Source organism: Mixophyes fleayi, chromosome 3 (assembly GCF_038048845.1).
Source record: "Mixophyes fleayi isolate aMixFle1 chromosome 3, aMixFle1.hap1, whole genome shotgun sequence".
Lineage (NCBI taxonomy): Eukaryota > Metazoa > Chordata > Amphibia > Anura > Limnodynastidae > Mixophyes > Mixophyes fleayi.
In genome coordinates this window covers 208,055,397-208,071,015 of record NC_134404.1, presented here as the reverse complement: position 1 = coordinate 208,071,015, position 15,619 = coordinate 208,055,397, and the positions used below count along the sequence as shown (strand labels likewise).

Sequence of the window (15,619 nt, the reverse complement as noted above, 5' to 3'; positions counted from 1 at the left end):
AAATATTATCTGAATCATGGTAAAATAAACATTGGGAATTAACATTTGCAGTTACGGACAAATCAGGACAGTTGGAAGCCATATCTGGGTACATAGACAACTGGAGTTACTTGTGGAGATGCTGACTGCAAAGTTGATCTCTACCACTTCTTCAAGTGGGTGATACTTTTCCAAACTTTTTGAGAACAAAGAAATATTTCGGTATTTTAATCATTTTTTTCAGTTGCTTCCTCACTGCTGCCTCCATCCTAAGATGGCATTAAAAATGGGAGGGCAGTGACAGTACTTGAACCAACAATTGTACATGATAAATAGGCTTCCTCATGCTTTGCACAGAGAGTATCGCAGGATGATCCCCGATCAAGGCTACTGCTCACAATACCCATCACCAGTAGTAGGGCTTTGATAAATAGGGAGAAGCGCGAAATCCTGCAAACACTATAGAATTTAGGGCTTTTGTCTCTCTGTTAAATAGATTCCAAAATTAACAAGCCATGAAATAAAATAAAAAATAACAGATGCAGCATTTGAAAATAAATATATATACAGTACAGTGGTCGGAGTGGGGATGTATACAAGAGATGTTCACTGACCACCGTGTTTTTGTGTTGGATCTGTATTTTTAAGGAAAGATTGCAAAAAAAATGGTAAAATCACATAATTGTGCTCTTTTTTTGTTCCTACAATATTATTAACCTCCGTAACAATAATTTCCAGTCATTTCCAGTCAATTTTGACCACCTCACAGGTCACAATATTATTTTCATACGCTTTCGGGCAAAGACTGCAGCGACCTGGCTGGATGCTAAGAGACAGAGCAACGACACAAACACGCGGCAGTTCATAGCACATCTAGGAAACATAACCACACAATAGTGGCAGAAAAAAAATGGTGCAAGATGGAATTGTCCTTGTGCCTTCCCACCCACCCTTATGTATGATATTGAAAAGGAAAACATTTTAGTGTTTATAATATTTTATATTCTATATTATTGTACAGTTTAACAAACCAAGCGCTCCAGCGAGAAGGAGTGCCACATTTGCGGCTGAAGTGCTTGGTTTGTTTGGACCCCCACAAAACAAGCTATCCATAGCTTAGCTGCCTTAAGCCCAACAGTACTGTCAACTCTACATTATTAAACCATGTCTGCTCGTGCTGTATCTTTTAATCTCCTTCTCTGTTGATATCTCCTCCCTGAAGAACTGCCAAACTTATGTAGACACAGGAATGGATATGACAACTGGAGTAGCATTAGATCTGTTTCAGACAGACTGTGACACGGAACATGTGGGCAGCATGGAATCCATCATGTTGGCATACTGTGCATTGAACAGAGATTTAAACCAATATATAGATGCAGTTGAGGAGACTTAAGTTAAAGCATGACCCACCGGATTAGATCCCTGATTTAAGAGAGCTTGGACACGAGAGATACACTGCGCTTCACAAGAATAATACAGATGAGGCCCTGAAGCAGGACAATAAATATGTCCAGTTTGAAGAACAGCTAAGAGACCTGAGAAAAACAAATGGGTGTATCGCCTGTCCTTGCAGACTAAGCTTTCGAAGATGAAGATGAGGAGATCGCCATCACCCAGAGCACTCCTATAACACAATAGGAGATGGTGAACCCAGTGAAAAACAAAGTATGTGGTCACACGTACAGTAGGATCAGGTGGAGTTACGGCAGACGTGTCACTATTTTTGGTCAATTCTTTTACTGTAGTCCAGACCAGATGGAAATTGTAGTTTTATTTTTATGAACATCATCTTTTCCACATTTTGAGGAAGTAGCCTCCTATGCCGATCACTGACAAGGTTCCCGGCTGTGCTGAAAATTCTTTCCAAGTACACACTGGAGGATGGGCAGCTTAGTTCGTACATGAGTCTCCAAAATCCCTTTTTTTCTCCCAGTATGTAAAGGGACTTTCTGACGTGTCTATTTCTATGTTGTCATTAAAATAATCATCCACCATCCTTTGGATGTTGATAGTGGGATCAGGTGGACTTATGGCAGAGGCGTCACAACTTTTGGTCAATTCTTTTAGACCAGACCAGATGTCAAAATGTTGTGCTGAGTCCTCTGCATCATCCCTGGGTCTCTTGGGAAAGCTACATTTTTTTTTCTAGTAGCAGTTGAGTGAGAAACTGAAGGACGAGACGCCGTCCTGTCACGTAACACTTGAGCTGTCATCTTGCTCAACAGGAACTCCTTGCGTCTTTTGAGATCTGGGTCAGTAGGAAACAAACAGAAAACATAGCTCTTGAACTTAGGATCAAGCACAGTTGCCAAAATGTAGTGATTAGATTTTCAAAATTTGATAACTCTTGGATCTTGGCGAAGCGAATAAAGTACCTACAAGTACAACATACTTAGCCTAATTGCTTTGTTTCCGCTCCTCCTTCAGTTTCTCAAGCTGCTTTTCCAAAAATTAGCAGAAGGTTCACATTTTCCCCACAGCTGCCAAATGACATAACATGGATGAGGTTCCTAGATGGTCCCTACCTCTACTGACTGTGGCTTTACAAATGCTGCAAATGGCTAGACAACTGTTGTCAGGATTTGTAAATAATTCCACATATAAGAAGTGGATTTTTTGGTGTTATGCCCAGGCATGAGAAGGGACTTCTTCTTATCACGTGCAAGAACTGCTTCCACTGGTGCAGGACTTACACAAACAACATAATCCTCATCAACATCCTCATTAACGCTGTCGTCAGCTACACAAATATCCTCCTCATCCGGTTGCAATTCCAAAGTGGTATCCTCAGTTTGTGTATCACCGGTTACATTTGATCTGCTCATCCACACATCTGCAGAAATGCTGAAAGGAGGCTTCTTTATGAGTACAGTAGCAGAAAGGTCAGGCTTACACATAGCACTCGTGGATAGATTCTCCTCAGGGATTTGTCATTTCTGAATCTGAACATATAGTTTCTTGTAATGCTTTGCTGTTTTCCTCCAGCTCTGCTTTTATACGTGTAAGAATTTGGGAACCACTTTTTGAGTCAGAATGATGAGATCTTTCATAGTCATGACTGACCTTACAAGAAGATGCCTCAGTGACATTTGTAGAACTAGCACTCAAGGAGAAAGGGGAAGGCCTGATTCGTTCCTTGCTACTGCATGTGTAGAATGGTATGTTGGCAATTTTATTTTTTCAGCAGATAACTTTGCCTGGATTACAAGTGTTTTTTTTTCTTAACCCAAGTTAAAAGGTATATTTTTTACATTTTTGTTTAACTGACTTAAAAATACTATGCACTTTAACATAGGCTTTACCAGATGATGTACAGGGATTACTATCATCGTGACTGGTGCCAGCAGGTGCTTGGTGCTCCTGGTCTTCTGTGTACTGATGTGAATCCATTTTGATGACTCAGTAGAATTTGACTGTAGACTTATAAGAACACTGCCAGCCCTATTATTTGAATTGTTGTTTCAGCAATGAACACTGTCACCTCTCCTGTTTTTGTGTGACTGGAGACTTTGAAGAAAACTGCCACACCTTCTTTTTCTGCTCTAGCTATCATGCTTCCCAACTGCAATGAAGACTGCAAACAACCCTGCTACCCATTCTGTGTCTTTTTGTGAAATGGTGCCAGATCACCAAGGAGGGCAGTACTTATAGAATCCAAAACTTGCGAGATCTGGTGACGCGACAAAATTTTGCCTGGTTTTCAGGTCCGAGGGTATGTGAAAGTACCAAACCAGCTCGGATCGGCTATGTTCGGGTGGGCTTGGTTTTCCGAAAACTAAGCCCAGGCATATCTAATATATACTGTGGCATGCCATACCATACTGCTCCTTCTCCTACTGCTTTTGATTGTAAGACTATAAAATTCCATTCACTTACATCTTCCATACCACAACTTCTAAATTTACACTTCGACCACAGTGTGTGTGTGTGTATATGTGTGTGTATTTAATACTATATTATATAATCTATATAATATGCAGCATAATTGAGATGAATAAACCTTGATTACCACATTTAATGCAGAAATGCAAATGCTGCTTACATTATGTGAAAATACTCAAATTTGGATATATAACCAACTTCTACTTCAATATCAAAACAGGAAGGTGGCCCTTGTTTATGATTTGGACTGTTGGAGATGTAAGGCCTCTGTTGGCATAGCAACCAGAATGATTTTTTTCGGAGACTGTTCATAAAGTTTGTTTTACCAGGTTTGGGTGCCAGAAAGTAACAAAAAACCTCAGTCTGTAACTGTATGTTTGGAAGTGACTTACAGCACGCTGCCTGCAGCCTAATCTTAGAAACAGATAAAATATGCCTGCTAAAAATTCTGGAAGATTTTACTGGGTCTCTAATCCCAGCACATTTTTAGAATGAATTATGATAGCTGTCAGCAGGCCAAAGCAGCTATCTCTCATATTTAAAAAATATGCCTTTAAGGTATGTAGGCAAAATAACACTCAATATATGTTCTACTGAGCCAGATTATTAGCAAAGTAGGTTCCCTTTGCTTTAAGGAACTACTGTATAATCTTAAAGTCTCTGCTCAAGACACATGTAACCAACTGTATGCTGCAGCAGGGTTTGGCAACCTTTTTCTGTCAGTGTGCCGGCTAAAGCCTAGTAAAGCCCAATTGTGCCAGATATGCATGTTTAATTATGGCTTCTTTTATGATGTTAATATCATACTATTAATAGTAATGGGACCAACAAATAAACGTTATGCCACACAGTAGTGCCTCAGTTCAAATTATGACACAGTAGTGCCCTCAAGTTGTATTATGCCACACGGTTGCGCCCACAGTTAATATCATGCCACATAGCTGTTCCCCCAATTCATACCATGCCTCATAAATGTACCCCCAATTGATAATATGCCACTTAGTTGTGCTGTAATTGATAGTATGCCCCCAATTCATACTATGCCCCACAGTTGTGCCCCCAATTCATACTATGCCCCACAGTTGTGCCCCCAATTCATTGAATGCCACACAGTTGTGCCCCCAATTCATTGAATGCCCCACAGTTGTGCCCCCAATTCATTGAATGCCACACAGTTGTGCCCCCAATTCATTGAATGCCACACAGTTGTGCCCCCAATTCATTGAATGCCCCACAGTTGTGCCCCCAATTCATTGAATGCCCACAGTTGTGCCCCCAATTCATTGAATGCCCCACAGTTGTGCCCCCAATTCATTGAATGCCACACAGTTGTGCCCCCAATACATTTTGTGCCTCATACTTGTCCTTGAAGTCCGCCCACACGTCTTCCGTTCCATAGCGTATCTTGAGAGCTGCTTCACTAAAGCAGCCAATGGTTGCCAAAACTGAGTTGCAGCTCCATTTCGGCCATCCTCCGCTGCTTTAGAGAGACAGCTGTGGAGCTACGGCGTGCCAGACAAAAGTGGTCCATGTGCCACATCAGTTACGTGTGCCGGGCGGTTACCGACCCATGTACTGTAGTATATAGAGATTACAGGATGGGAGATAACAGAGGGGCTACTTATTGCCATTAGCACCCACTATATTTACACAAAGTTGCCAACCGTTTCCTAGGACTCTTTGCTACTGAGACAATGCATTTAAGCATTTTACATGTAAATACAGCATGGAATTACTGCAATCCCCATCATGTCTTGTGTCCTTAGCCTGATTATAACACACATTCACAATAAATATCATATTCTAAAGACCAGAGAATGAGGGTTGCATCAAAAAGGCAGAGGAAAAATATCTAGTGTGTCGTCGGTTAATATTGGAAAATAGCAACATATCTCAAAAGACCTGTGACTGTTGACAACTATGTTTTCATTGAGCTATTCTTTAATTGCATTATTTCTGTTTTGAGAGTTACACATGTAAAGGATTAAAAAAAGAGTATAGGAGATGTAAACCTGGATATTCACTTCAATATTCACACACCCAGTATTGTACATTTCAATAGCCGGAGCACAAAATGTGATTCCATTGTTCAAACAAGAAAACTGCAAGATTGAATTACTAGGCCAGAGCAAGTTATACTGACTGAGTATTACATATTAAGACAGCAGCGTTGATAGATTCTTGGCTCTTTGAAGCAAAGCCTATGTTGTATAATTCACTCTGTTTGTTCTGAATCACTGTACTAGCACAACAAATTGCAATAGATGCACAGTGTGTTTGTGTACTGGACTAAGTTAGATTTCTGTGTAGGGCTCTCTAACGTTATCTGCCTGCTTTGTCATTAGCTGGGCAAAGCTGTATTTTTATTATGTAAATCATGGGCCAAGGAAGGGTACATCTGAGGCCAGAGAGAAATGTTTAAGGGGCCTTTTTTGTTTGTTTGTTTTCAGTTCTGATGTTATTGTTTATAATTGGTTAGGTTTTTATTTTGTTTGTGCAATACATTTTTATTATTATTATCATAGATTTGTAAGGCTCCACAGTGCTCTGCAGCACCGTACAGTAGGGAAAACAGTACATACATAAAACAGGGACATACAAGGTAGACAAAATAAATACAGACATGAAAACAAAAGGTATGAAGGACCCTGCTCATCAGAGAGCTTACATTCTAAGTGGAAGAGGGCACAGCTGAAGCAAGAGGAGCAAATGTGGCTCAGAGTGGAGACAGTTGTGAGGGTTCATTAGTGTGAATAGTGTTATCGCGGAGAAGGTCAGCTCTAAAGAGAGAGATGGGTTTCCAAAGAGCATCTAAAGATGAAGGCTGTGGGAAAGTCTGATTGAGCGTGGTAGGGAATCTCCTAAGTAGGGAGCAGCACGGGAGAAATCTTGTAAGCAGACGAATCAGATACCAAGTTAACACCTTTTATCTGATCCTTGAGTCCGAATATAATGTTGAATGCAGAAATTTTAACTATTTGAGTATTGAAACATAAGCTTTGGTCAAACACCCAGCTTGCATAAATTGCACAACTGACTTTGGACTCCTGTGACTTGTCGTAATGACCCCATGTGCAATACAGCAGGTTTTTTTTACAAAGTATTCACAACTTCTAATAGAGCTGTTAAGTTGTTTATTTTCTGGATGCCATTAGAGTAAAAATAACAGCTCTCTCTCACCTTCATTAATCTCCTCTCATTTTGCATGCAATCAAATTTTGTCATTTCATTGGAGTAATAGACTGGCCCTTGAGACAAACAGCTGACACTGCCTCGATAGTTAGAATGGAGGACAGACCAACCTCGAGAATAGCTGAGGAAAGAACGATTTTCTCTCTCACTGTGGTGTTATCACTATGACTGTTTTCACCTTTGGGAATATTTTGAAAATCGAGGGAAACAGAAAAAATAGATCTAAAATCTTCAAGAAATTGAAAATGTTTCACTATACTTTGTCCCCAGAATTTGGCCTTTTGAGGAAATTTATGTTTATTGTTGGTTAGAGTCTCATCAGTTATCAGTCATGTGGGTTCCTACATTTCTTCCTGATAAGCTGTAAAAACGTTGGATCAAAGGCACATTCTCAATGTTGAATATATATAGTATAAAATCACTGGATTATAAGCAGCCTTGAAATGAGCTAACTGGTCTGGTTGTTCCACAGTCGTCAGGTTGAACATTCGGGTCAAATGGAGACTAAATTATTCACTCAACCAATGCAGACACATACAGACTGCAGTCATTCATCAACTGGCTTTTTCAGTATACCCAGTAACAATCTAGGGTTTTTGGTCATACATAAAACATCAATGTCTCTGAAATTTGTTGGAGAGCATCCAAACTGTCCATCCATGTGTGTCCAAGCCTAAAGCTGGGTACACACTACACGGTTTTCGTCCAATAATCGGCTCAATCAGCCGACATACGGCTTGTTCAAAAGTCGGGTCAGTGTGTGTAGTGACACGATGATTGAAAGTCTGCCCAAATGGACGATTGTCGCCTCATTTGGTTGGTCGTACCGTTTAATATTTTTGTTCCAATCTCGTTTCCGCTGTGTAGTGTGTATAAACTTCCGACCGATCCACAACAGTGAGTACGAAATTACAATCATTACTCACGACAGCATGGCTGTAAAAAGTCGCTAAAGGGACGTCCGCTCTTCCCTTTATCGTCCTAAACAAGGCTAGTGTGTATGCTGTCCATGGACCGAGCGATCGGACCATCGATCGCGTGTAAAATCGCTCGGCATAAAAAGTTGGTTGAAATTTCTGTAGTGTGTACCTAGCTTTAGAAAGTCCACTGTTATATTGAAAGATAAACTGCCTTCAAACCTCTCAAATGTTCCTCTGCACATAGGATTTTTTTCAGTAAAGAAAAACTGTGTGTTTATAGTAGACTGTAGTCATGTTTTCTAGATCTTAATGGCATATTTTCCATAATGTTCTGGAATACATGTAGTGCTTACAATATTGCTTTCATATCGCTGAATTGGGAAGACAAAGACTGAGCTGCTGGTGGCTATATGTCTTGTACCAGATAAGTCTGGTGGTGAGCCCCTATAGCCAAAATCTGTAGCAATCGAAATGTAATGGGGATTGTGTAGAGAAATGCCCTTTGATATTGGCTGGTTGTTACTACCACTTCAGTTTCCGTACTCTCCCCTGTCTACATTTTATCAGTTGCAAACTATTTTTTTTCTGGCCCCCTGAGTGGAACTTGATTGGTTGTAGCTGAATTGTTGCACATGTATAATGTGTATATCAACTTTCTGATAACCTGTAGCTATGTTTTCACAGTTGCATTTTTCTGGGAAAACGGTTTGATAAGGTTAATTTTTTTAAGGTGGTCTGTCCTGGAATATAAGGATGAATACATATTCCCAGTCACTGCATCTTTCAAGCTGGATGTAGGCGAGACATCTGCCAATTCATATTGGTTATGTTTAAATTTGGGTTTGGCCTGCTATCCTCTTACATAGCTAATGTTAGCGTGCGCCCCAAGGACCTTGCCGCTAATCAACAGGAATCCATTGGTGCTTCTGTGTCATTTGCCATTTGCAATTTTTGTTGAGATTTAATTGTCGTCTTATAATGCCCTTATGCAGAGCTGCTTTTAAGTCTCCAAGCCTCGACTTTGTAGACCAGGTAAATCCTAGCAATCACTGGTTGCGGATCTGCACCTTCCACATAAGTCTATTTCATTAAGGCCTCCTTGCCTTCTTTCCATGTAATATTTCAGCGTGATACCATCATTCACAGCTAACATGGTCCTCTTAGCAATTGCCACAATTGAAGCATCCACCATAGGAAAGGGTATCTCAGCTCTTAATCTCTTTTTTGGATAAACAATACATTGTGGCGAAATATTGAGTAGTAAAAACCATCTTTTCTGCTGACTGTCATTTCTGGCTCATTACCTTCTTATGTACATGAATTGTTAGATTTTTCTTGGTCATCTTGTGCAACATAGTCTTTCTCCAGCAGCTCTGAGAGGACTAGAAACTCATGCATCCCTGTTCTGCGTTGTCTAACTTTAATTTTGCATCCAACACATGAGTCTCTGGTTCCTCTATCACCCCATCCAGTCGTCCTATGTACCCAGGATAGAAACCCAATTTATTTTTGGATCTTCCATAATTCTAGTCAACACAGTTTTACTTTAGACACATTGGTATTCATAGATTTAATAAACAAGCTTTGTATTCACTCCATAATGTTCACTGATTGCTCAGGAGCAGAATCCAAGCACCCTTGTCAAAACATTTTGTCACTTCTCCGATAATTCTCCTCTTCAAGTCTGGACAAGTTGATAGAAGTGTCATCAGAACATGTGGTTCAAATACTTAAATCTACAAATATTTTAAGTACTTTATGTATTAATGTTTAGCAACTCTATACACAAAGCGAAGGCTGAACTGCAGCGCTTAGGGCATTCAAATAGCTAAACATACATAGTATTGGCTTTCCCCAGGGTTCCTCTAGGCCGCTAGAGGAAGGGAAGAGCTAAATCTGACTTACTGGGGCTTACTACAGAGGACCGCATCACCACTGATCACAACAGTAGTTCACCCACAAGCTGTACAATGCTTTCCTGTGGGCTTCGGAGACTTCAACATAACAAAACTGGGGGTGGATGGCAGCCATAATGTTTTTTCATGTTATTTAAAGTAAGAGGCTATGACGATGTATGTAGGAGGCCTTTAAAGCTGGATCCTTTCTGTCCTTTGCTTGGTAGTGGGAATTAAACTATTGGGTCCACTGTCAACTAAAACCAACAAAAGTTTCTTCAGACCATTATGCAAGGTCTCCATTTAGCATAAAAATATGGTCTGGCATTGTATCCTGAGACAAGCAGCCTGCTCATCATCGCTGGCAGATGTATAGGCAACATTATTAATCATGTGCTGCTAGTAAGCTATTACTGTAGTATATAAACCATCTGGCTACCTAATGCTGGATACACACTACAATTTTCAGACGCTTATCAAACGATACACCACCGTTTGGCCTGAAACCACATTAGTGTGTACGCTACAACGATGAATAATTATCGTTCTAAAGCACATTGTATCGTTTCATTTGATTTTTAAACCGGACTAAAAATGTCGTTTGACGATTGAACAATTTTGTTACAATTCTGCAGTGTGAATGCACTCACGACCGGCAGTCTCTATAGATCTCTATGGAGTGTGCAGAATCAAAAATTTTTCACTCGAAGGTTATGACACATGAAGAGCACAGATCTGAAGGTGAAACGTGTATCATGTGTACACTTGAATCTGCATGCTGATCAGGACGGGTTTTTTTTTTTCCCCTGTCGGTGGTAAATCGTCAAAGATGTCACATCGGGTGAAATCTTCTGTCGTGTGTACTCAGCCTTGGTATTTACATTTTATGACACTGGGCTAAAAGTGGCATTTACAGTCATCTTAGGGTCATGTCATGGAGTACATACTACTATTGTGAATTTTAATCTTAAATTCTCACGATTGTGAATAGCGGCATATAGAATGTCTTACAATTTTAAGATGGTCTAATTTATCTTTAGACAAAAACACTAATTTGACCATATTGTATAAATTTGATGTTTGAAATGTGCTAATCACAAAGAAGGGAGCACTGCAGATTTTCGTTTTGCTTAGCCGTTTTCTCAAGGACATAAATTAACACTGTAGTCTTTTCACACATTCAAACAGTTGTTAAAGTAGACTGTAGAACAAGTATATGTTTAAACAGCTGCATTGCAATGCCATAGCTGGTTTGTAAATATTGTGCAAGCACATGAACCTTGGGAATCTGTGATGTAACACATACTCTCAATTCCTGGACTGTTTTCTAGCCCAGGAAGTAAAAATATCCACATGTGTTTTTATTGTAAATAGCACAAGATATAACCATTTAGTCTGTAGTTCATTCGTGTTAATTAGTAAGTGTAATCCACATACTTTTGGAAGGATGATAATGATAATAGCTTGTTACATGATGATATAGTATATGATTATTTTGCCAGCAATCATTTTTTAAATTATCAGCATACCTCCTTGTGAGCAGCAGTTCAACAGTTGAAGGGTGTTCTTGGTGGAGTTGTGGGGGATAGCACTTAGGAGGTTCATGACGAGGCATAGCTGCACCTCGTTTTGGAGGAAGTGTGGCCATGTCCCACTTTAAAAATGTTTTACTATGTAATGGTGATGTATTAATTCTAATGTATTGACTTCCCTTTTAAATATACAATTATACAAAAAAAAAAATCTATAGAGGATATTTTGTACCAATTGTTGTTTGTTTGTTTTTTTTAAGCCAAAACATAATATGAAAATATATAAATAGTCTTTTCTTTATTAAACATGTGTTCCCTTTGACACATTACAGAACCTTGTTTACTGGGATATTTTGGGCTGCAACTACAAACTTTCAAGCAGTATATTTTGCTTCTCTTTTTAGCCGCAGCAACAGAGGAACCAGAGGTGATTCCAGATCCAGCCAAACAGACTGATCGTGTGGTGAAAATAGCTGGCATTAGCGCTGGGATACTGGTATTCATCCTTCTCCTACTAGTTGTCATCTTAATAGTCAAAAAAAGGTAAGTGCTCCAAAATTAACTGCTAGTTATGTTGATTGAATGTCATCTTGCTGCCATAAATTACAGTAAATGTATGTTAGTATTAATCGCTTTGTCACAGCTTTACGTTCAATGTTGTCCTTAGTGGTCTAACCAAGTTCTTTAGTATAAAAAGCCATTAGAGCTGTGTTGCAGCATCAAGATTGGAATAGCTGTAACATTTTATTCACCTGCATGAACCATTTCTATTTTATGTACTGTTAAACATGTTGGCAGACTCCAGTTACAATGCCTTATAGTGTACTGTCCATTTAAAGCAAGTTTCACCTTGAGGTGACTCATTTATCAGTGTGTACTTGCCCTCATGCAATTTATATTAAATACATTGCTCTATATTTTCTTCTATGCTTTTCACCAAAAGCTTTGTATCGGCCCGTGCCCTTTCTAACACAGATAGCTCTGTATAGAAGTATATGCAATTCACAGAGCTGAGCGAATCTAGGTTGTATATAATAGCAATGAAAATAAAGGCAAGTTATCTGGAGTTGGAAATCCCTTCATATTAAAATAAGCACATGTTTAAGTTGTCACTATTTATGTTTTTTAAGTGAAGAATATTTTGGATAGATGAATTAGACACTTTTTAATATTTTTTTTATTTTATTTTAAGAGAGTTACTCAGACCAGGACATTTAACTATTTAGAACATCTCTTTGGTCTGTAGTTAGCGTATCATGCCCACACTATCATGAAGGCTGAGAACCTAGTACTGTCAATGCACAGTAATAACGGTTAAATTCCTTAATGGATGACTCCTAAACAGAACTTTTATTGTTTTTCAGTTTGGTTTCACTTAAGGCAATGCCTGGGGGTGAGGGTAACACTTGTAGTGTCACCAGCTTACAATGTTAGCTTACTAGAGAAGGAAGGAGCACAACAAGCTATTTGTCTGTATTTTTTAGTTTGTTTAGTGAACTTTCAAACTTCAAATGAAGACCCACATTGTGCAAATAACCCCAAAGTATTTGCATTGCTGTATTAATGCTCACTTAGAACTGCTGGATAACTTCAAACGATGTTTGTATTTGTATACTTCACTGCTTCATAGCAATGGAGAAGGATTACTTGTGTCATTTTGCAAAAGGTATAATATATTGCTAAATCAATGTATTTTTATATATATAAAACATGTTTTTCTATGTAAGCTCGTGTGTTGTAACTACTGCTCTCTAAATTCTGCATATCATATGTGTTTAAATAGCATTGAAGTATATGACACCAAGCAAAAGGCGATTCCAGTACCATTCCCTTTAACTTGTAAACAACATTTACACTGACAATTTTTTTCCTCTCTTGGATTTTTTTGGTCTAATATTGTAAGTAGTTCAAAGTCACCCTGACTTAGTTTAGCCAAAATCTATGCATAGCTACCTAAAGATTTCCAAAATAACATTAAAATGGTTCCCATGTGCTATTTTGTAAAATGTCCATCTTTCTTCGATAAAAAGGCCTAAGATTCAGTTGTTACTGTTTAGAACTCATATCTTGTTGAACAAATAGAAATCAGCCTTCTTTAAAGGAACCGTAATCCTGAAACTGAAATATTCAAACATGAACCATGAAGGCAAAATACATATTACTGCCCTGTTCTGTTATAGACAGAAGAAGCCTTGCCCACATTCTAAGGATTGTGCTTCTAATAAGATCTGATGCAGGTCAGAATGTTGAGGCTGCAGTATTTGAGCTACTGTGACATCACTCACCCGGCCCCTGTTTATGAAACCAGCAGTTCCATACTTGTCCATTCTCCCGGCACGTCCGGGAGACTCCCAAATTTTGGATAGGTCTCCCGGACTTCTGGGAGAGCAGGCCATTTTCCTATGAAATAAACCTTTAGGGGAGCCCTCATGACGCGATTCGCCCCCCCCCTTTCGTCCTCTCACTTCCCCTTACCTCCGGAATCTCCTGTAGGGAAAGAGTAGAGTGTTGGTAGGTATGAGCAATACACGCACTGCAAGCTTGCAAACTCAAATCACTTTCTCCCTGCTGAGTTAAAACAGCATCCTTTCCCTCATCATGGCAACATTCTGAAGAATGGTGAAAGAGAGAGTAATGGACATATTTAGTACAGTTATGTCATATTATACAGCTTAACACATATTCTTGTATGTATATTGATATCAAATATTTGCTGTACTTGCTGTTCTCTGAGAGGTGTGTGTGTGCCAATAATACCTTGCACATGCTTGCCAATCACAGAGTTTATACAGTTCCCTAAGCTTTTTTTTTCCATCAATATGTTTAAAATGGAAAAAAAAATCATTAATGTCTCCTGTCTATTTTGTCTTCCTAGCATTGAATATTTTTTTGTTTTGTTTTCCCTTGCTGGCTATACTGCATGTACTGTACTCTTTCCCATAATTACACTTTACCTGATCCTTTTATCGCTCTCATTTGTGCTTCCCCACTCTAAACTTTAATGAAGTTTTAGCAGTGTAGCATTTTTACATGGTTTCTTCTCTTTACTGGAGGAAAAATAAAAACTAAACAGCACCACCTTGTGGCACAACAGTTATTTAACTTATAAATGTTTGTTCAGTACTCCTCTCATACCTACTGTTGGCAACATGCACTGAATTAAAATTTATTGGCAAGTCTTTTAATTTTAGGCATGTTTTTAATATCTGCATCACCTTGTCCTAATATGAGCTATATGTAGTTAATGTGGAAAATTCTAATAAATGTGTATGTTTAACCAAAAAGATTTGAATTGTGCTTGATGACATTAATGTAATTGTGAATATATGTTGCAGCTAATGTTGTAATTCTTTTCTGATTGGACTGATTAATTATTGCCTTTTTACAATTACTCCCTGGAGATATATTACATGGCGAAGAAACTTCTGCATTAGAAGCATTAGGTATGCTCCCAGTGTTGTGTGCAAGCCAGCTATCCATGTGCTTTCATGTATTTATTTTTCACTTATTATTTATTTTGGTTAGTGCGTTTTGTTGTCTATTATTGTGGTTGACAAGAAACCATGTGCTTACAAAAAGCTTTATGCAGAAACCGTAGGAGTGCATTAAAGTGTACTCTGTGCTTATGCCTCGGTGATGTCACTAGGTCTTAATAAATGAATAGGCCGATTTGTTGGTTCTGCCTGCATTATGGCTGTCTCCACTGTCTATAGGCGTCAGGTACACTTTAGAGATCAAGTCTACATGATCTGTAGACTACCTGCATTTAGTTAAGAGGTCAACCAATTGGATGTAGTTATGTAGCTGAGCAACTTCTCGTCACCAGTCCAGTCATATCTCATTTATTCAGCAGCATTCTGATTAATTGTAATCATTATTATGAAAGCTGTTGTCTGGCTTGACACTCAGAATGGTATGATATACATGTCACGTGTTTCTTTTCCTCCCAGTGGATGGAAACAAATAATATACATATGCTCATATATGTATTTATTTTCATATTTTCATAGCAACCTATATTCCACTTGTGTTTTTTTTGTTATGGATGCCCTACAGGACAATGTTATGGAGTAAGTTGGTACATTCTGGCAATAACCAAACAATATTTTAGTTCTAGTAATGGTATTTTATAAAATGGTTAGTTCGAGTAATGATATGTTATAAAATAGTTAGCGTTTCTTTTTGGTTACAGTTATAATAATTCTGTGACTTGTCA

At 38.7% G+C, this 15,619-nt stretch overlaps 1 protein-coding gene across 11 annotated transcripts in view; it reads left to right on the top strand.

Annotated features, from left to right (window-relative positions):
- The window catches only part of PTPRK (protein tyrosine phosphatase receptor type K), a 354,281-nt gene that overhangs the window by 270,081 nt on the left and 68,581 nt on the right, over positions 1–15,619 (top strand). For 6 of the 11 annotated variants that reach the window (XM_075203044.1, XM_075203046.1, XM_075203047.1 and 3 more), the window contains exon 14: positions 11,808–11,946. In XM_075203044.1, the coding sequence (XP_075059145.1) occupies positions 11,808–11,946 (139 nt within the window). Of the gene's footprint in view, positions 1–11,807; positions 11,947–14,804; positions 14,847–15,619 lie in introns of all 11 variants that reach the window. The other 5 variants (XM_075203050.1, XM_075203040.1, XM_075203042.1 and 2 more) reach the window with 1 other exon arrangement.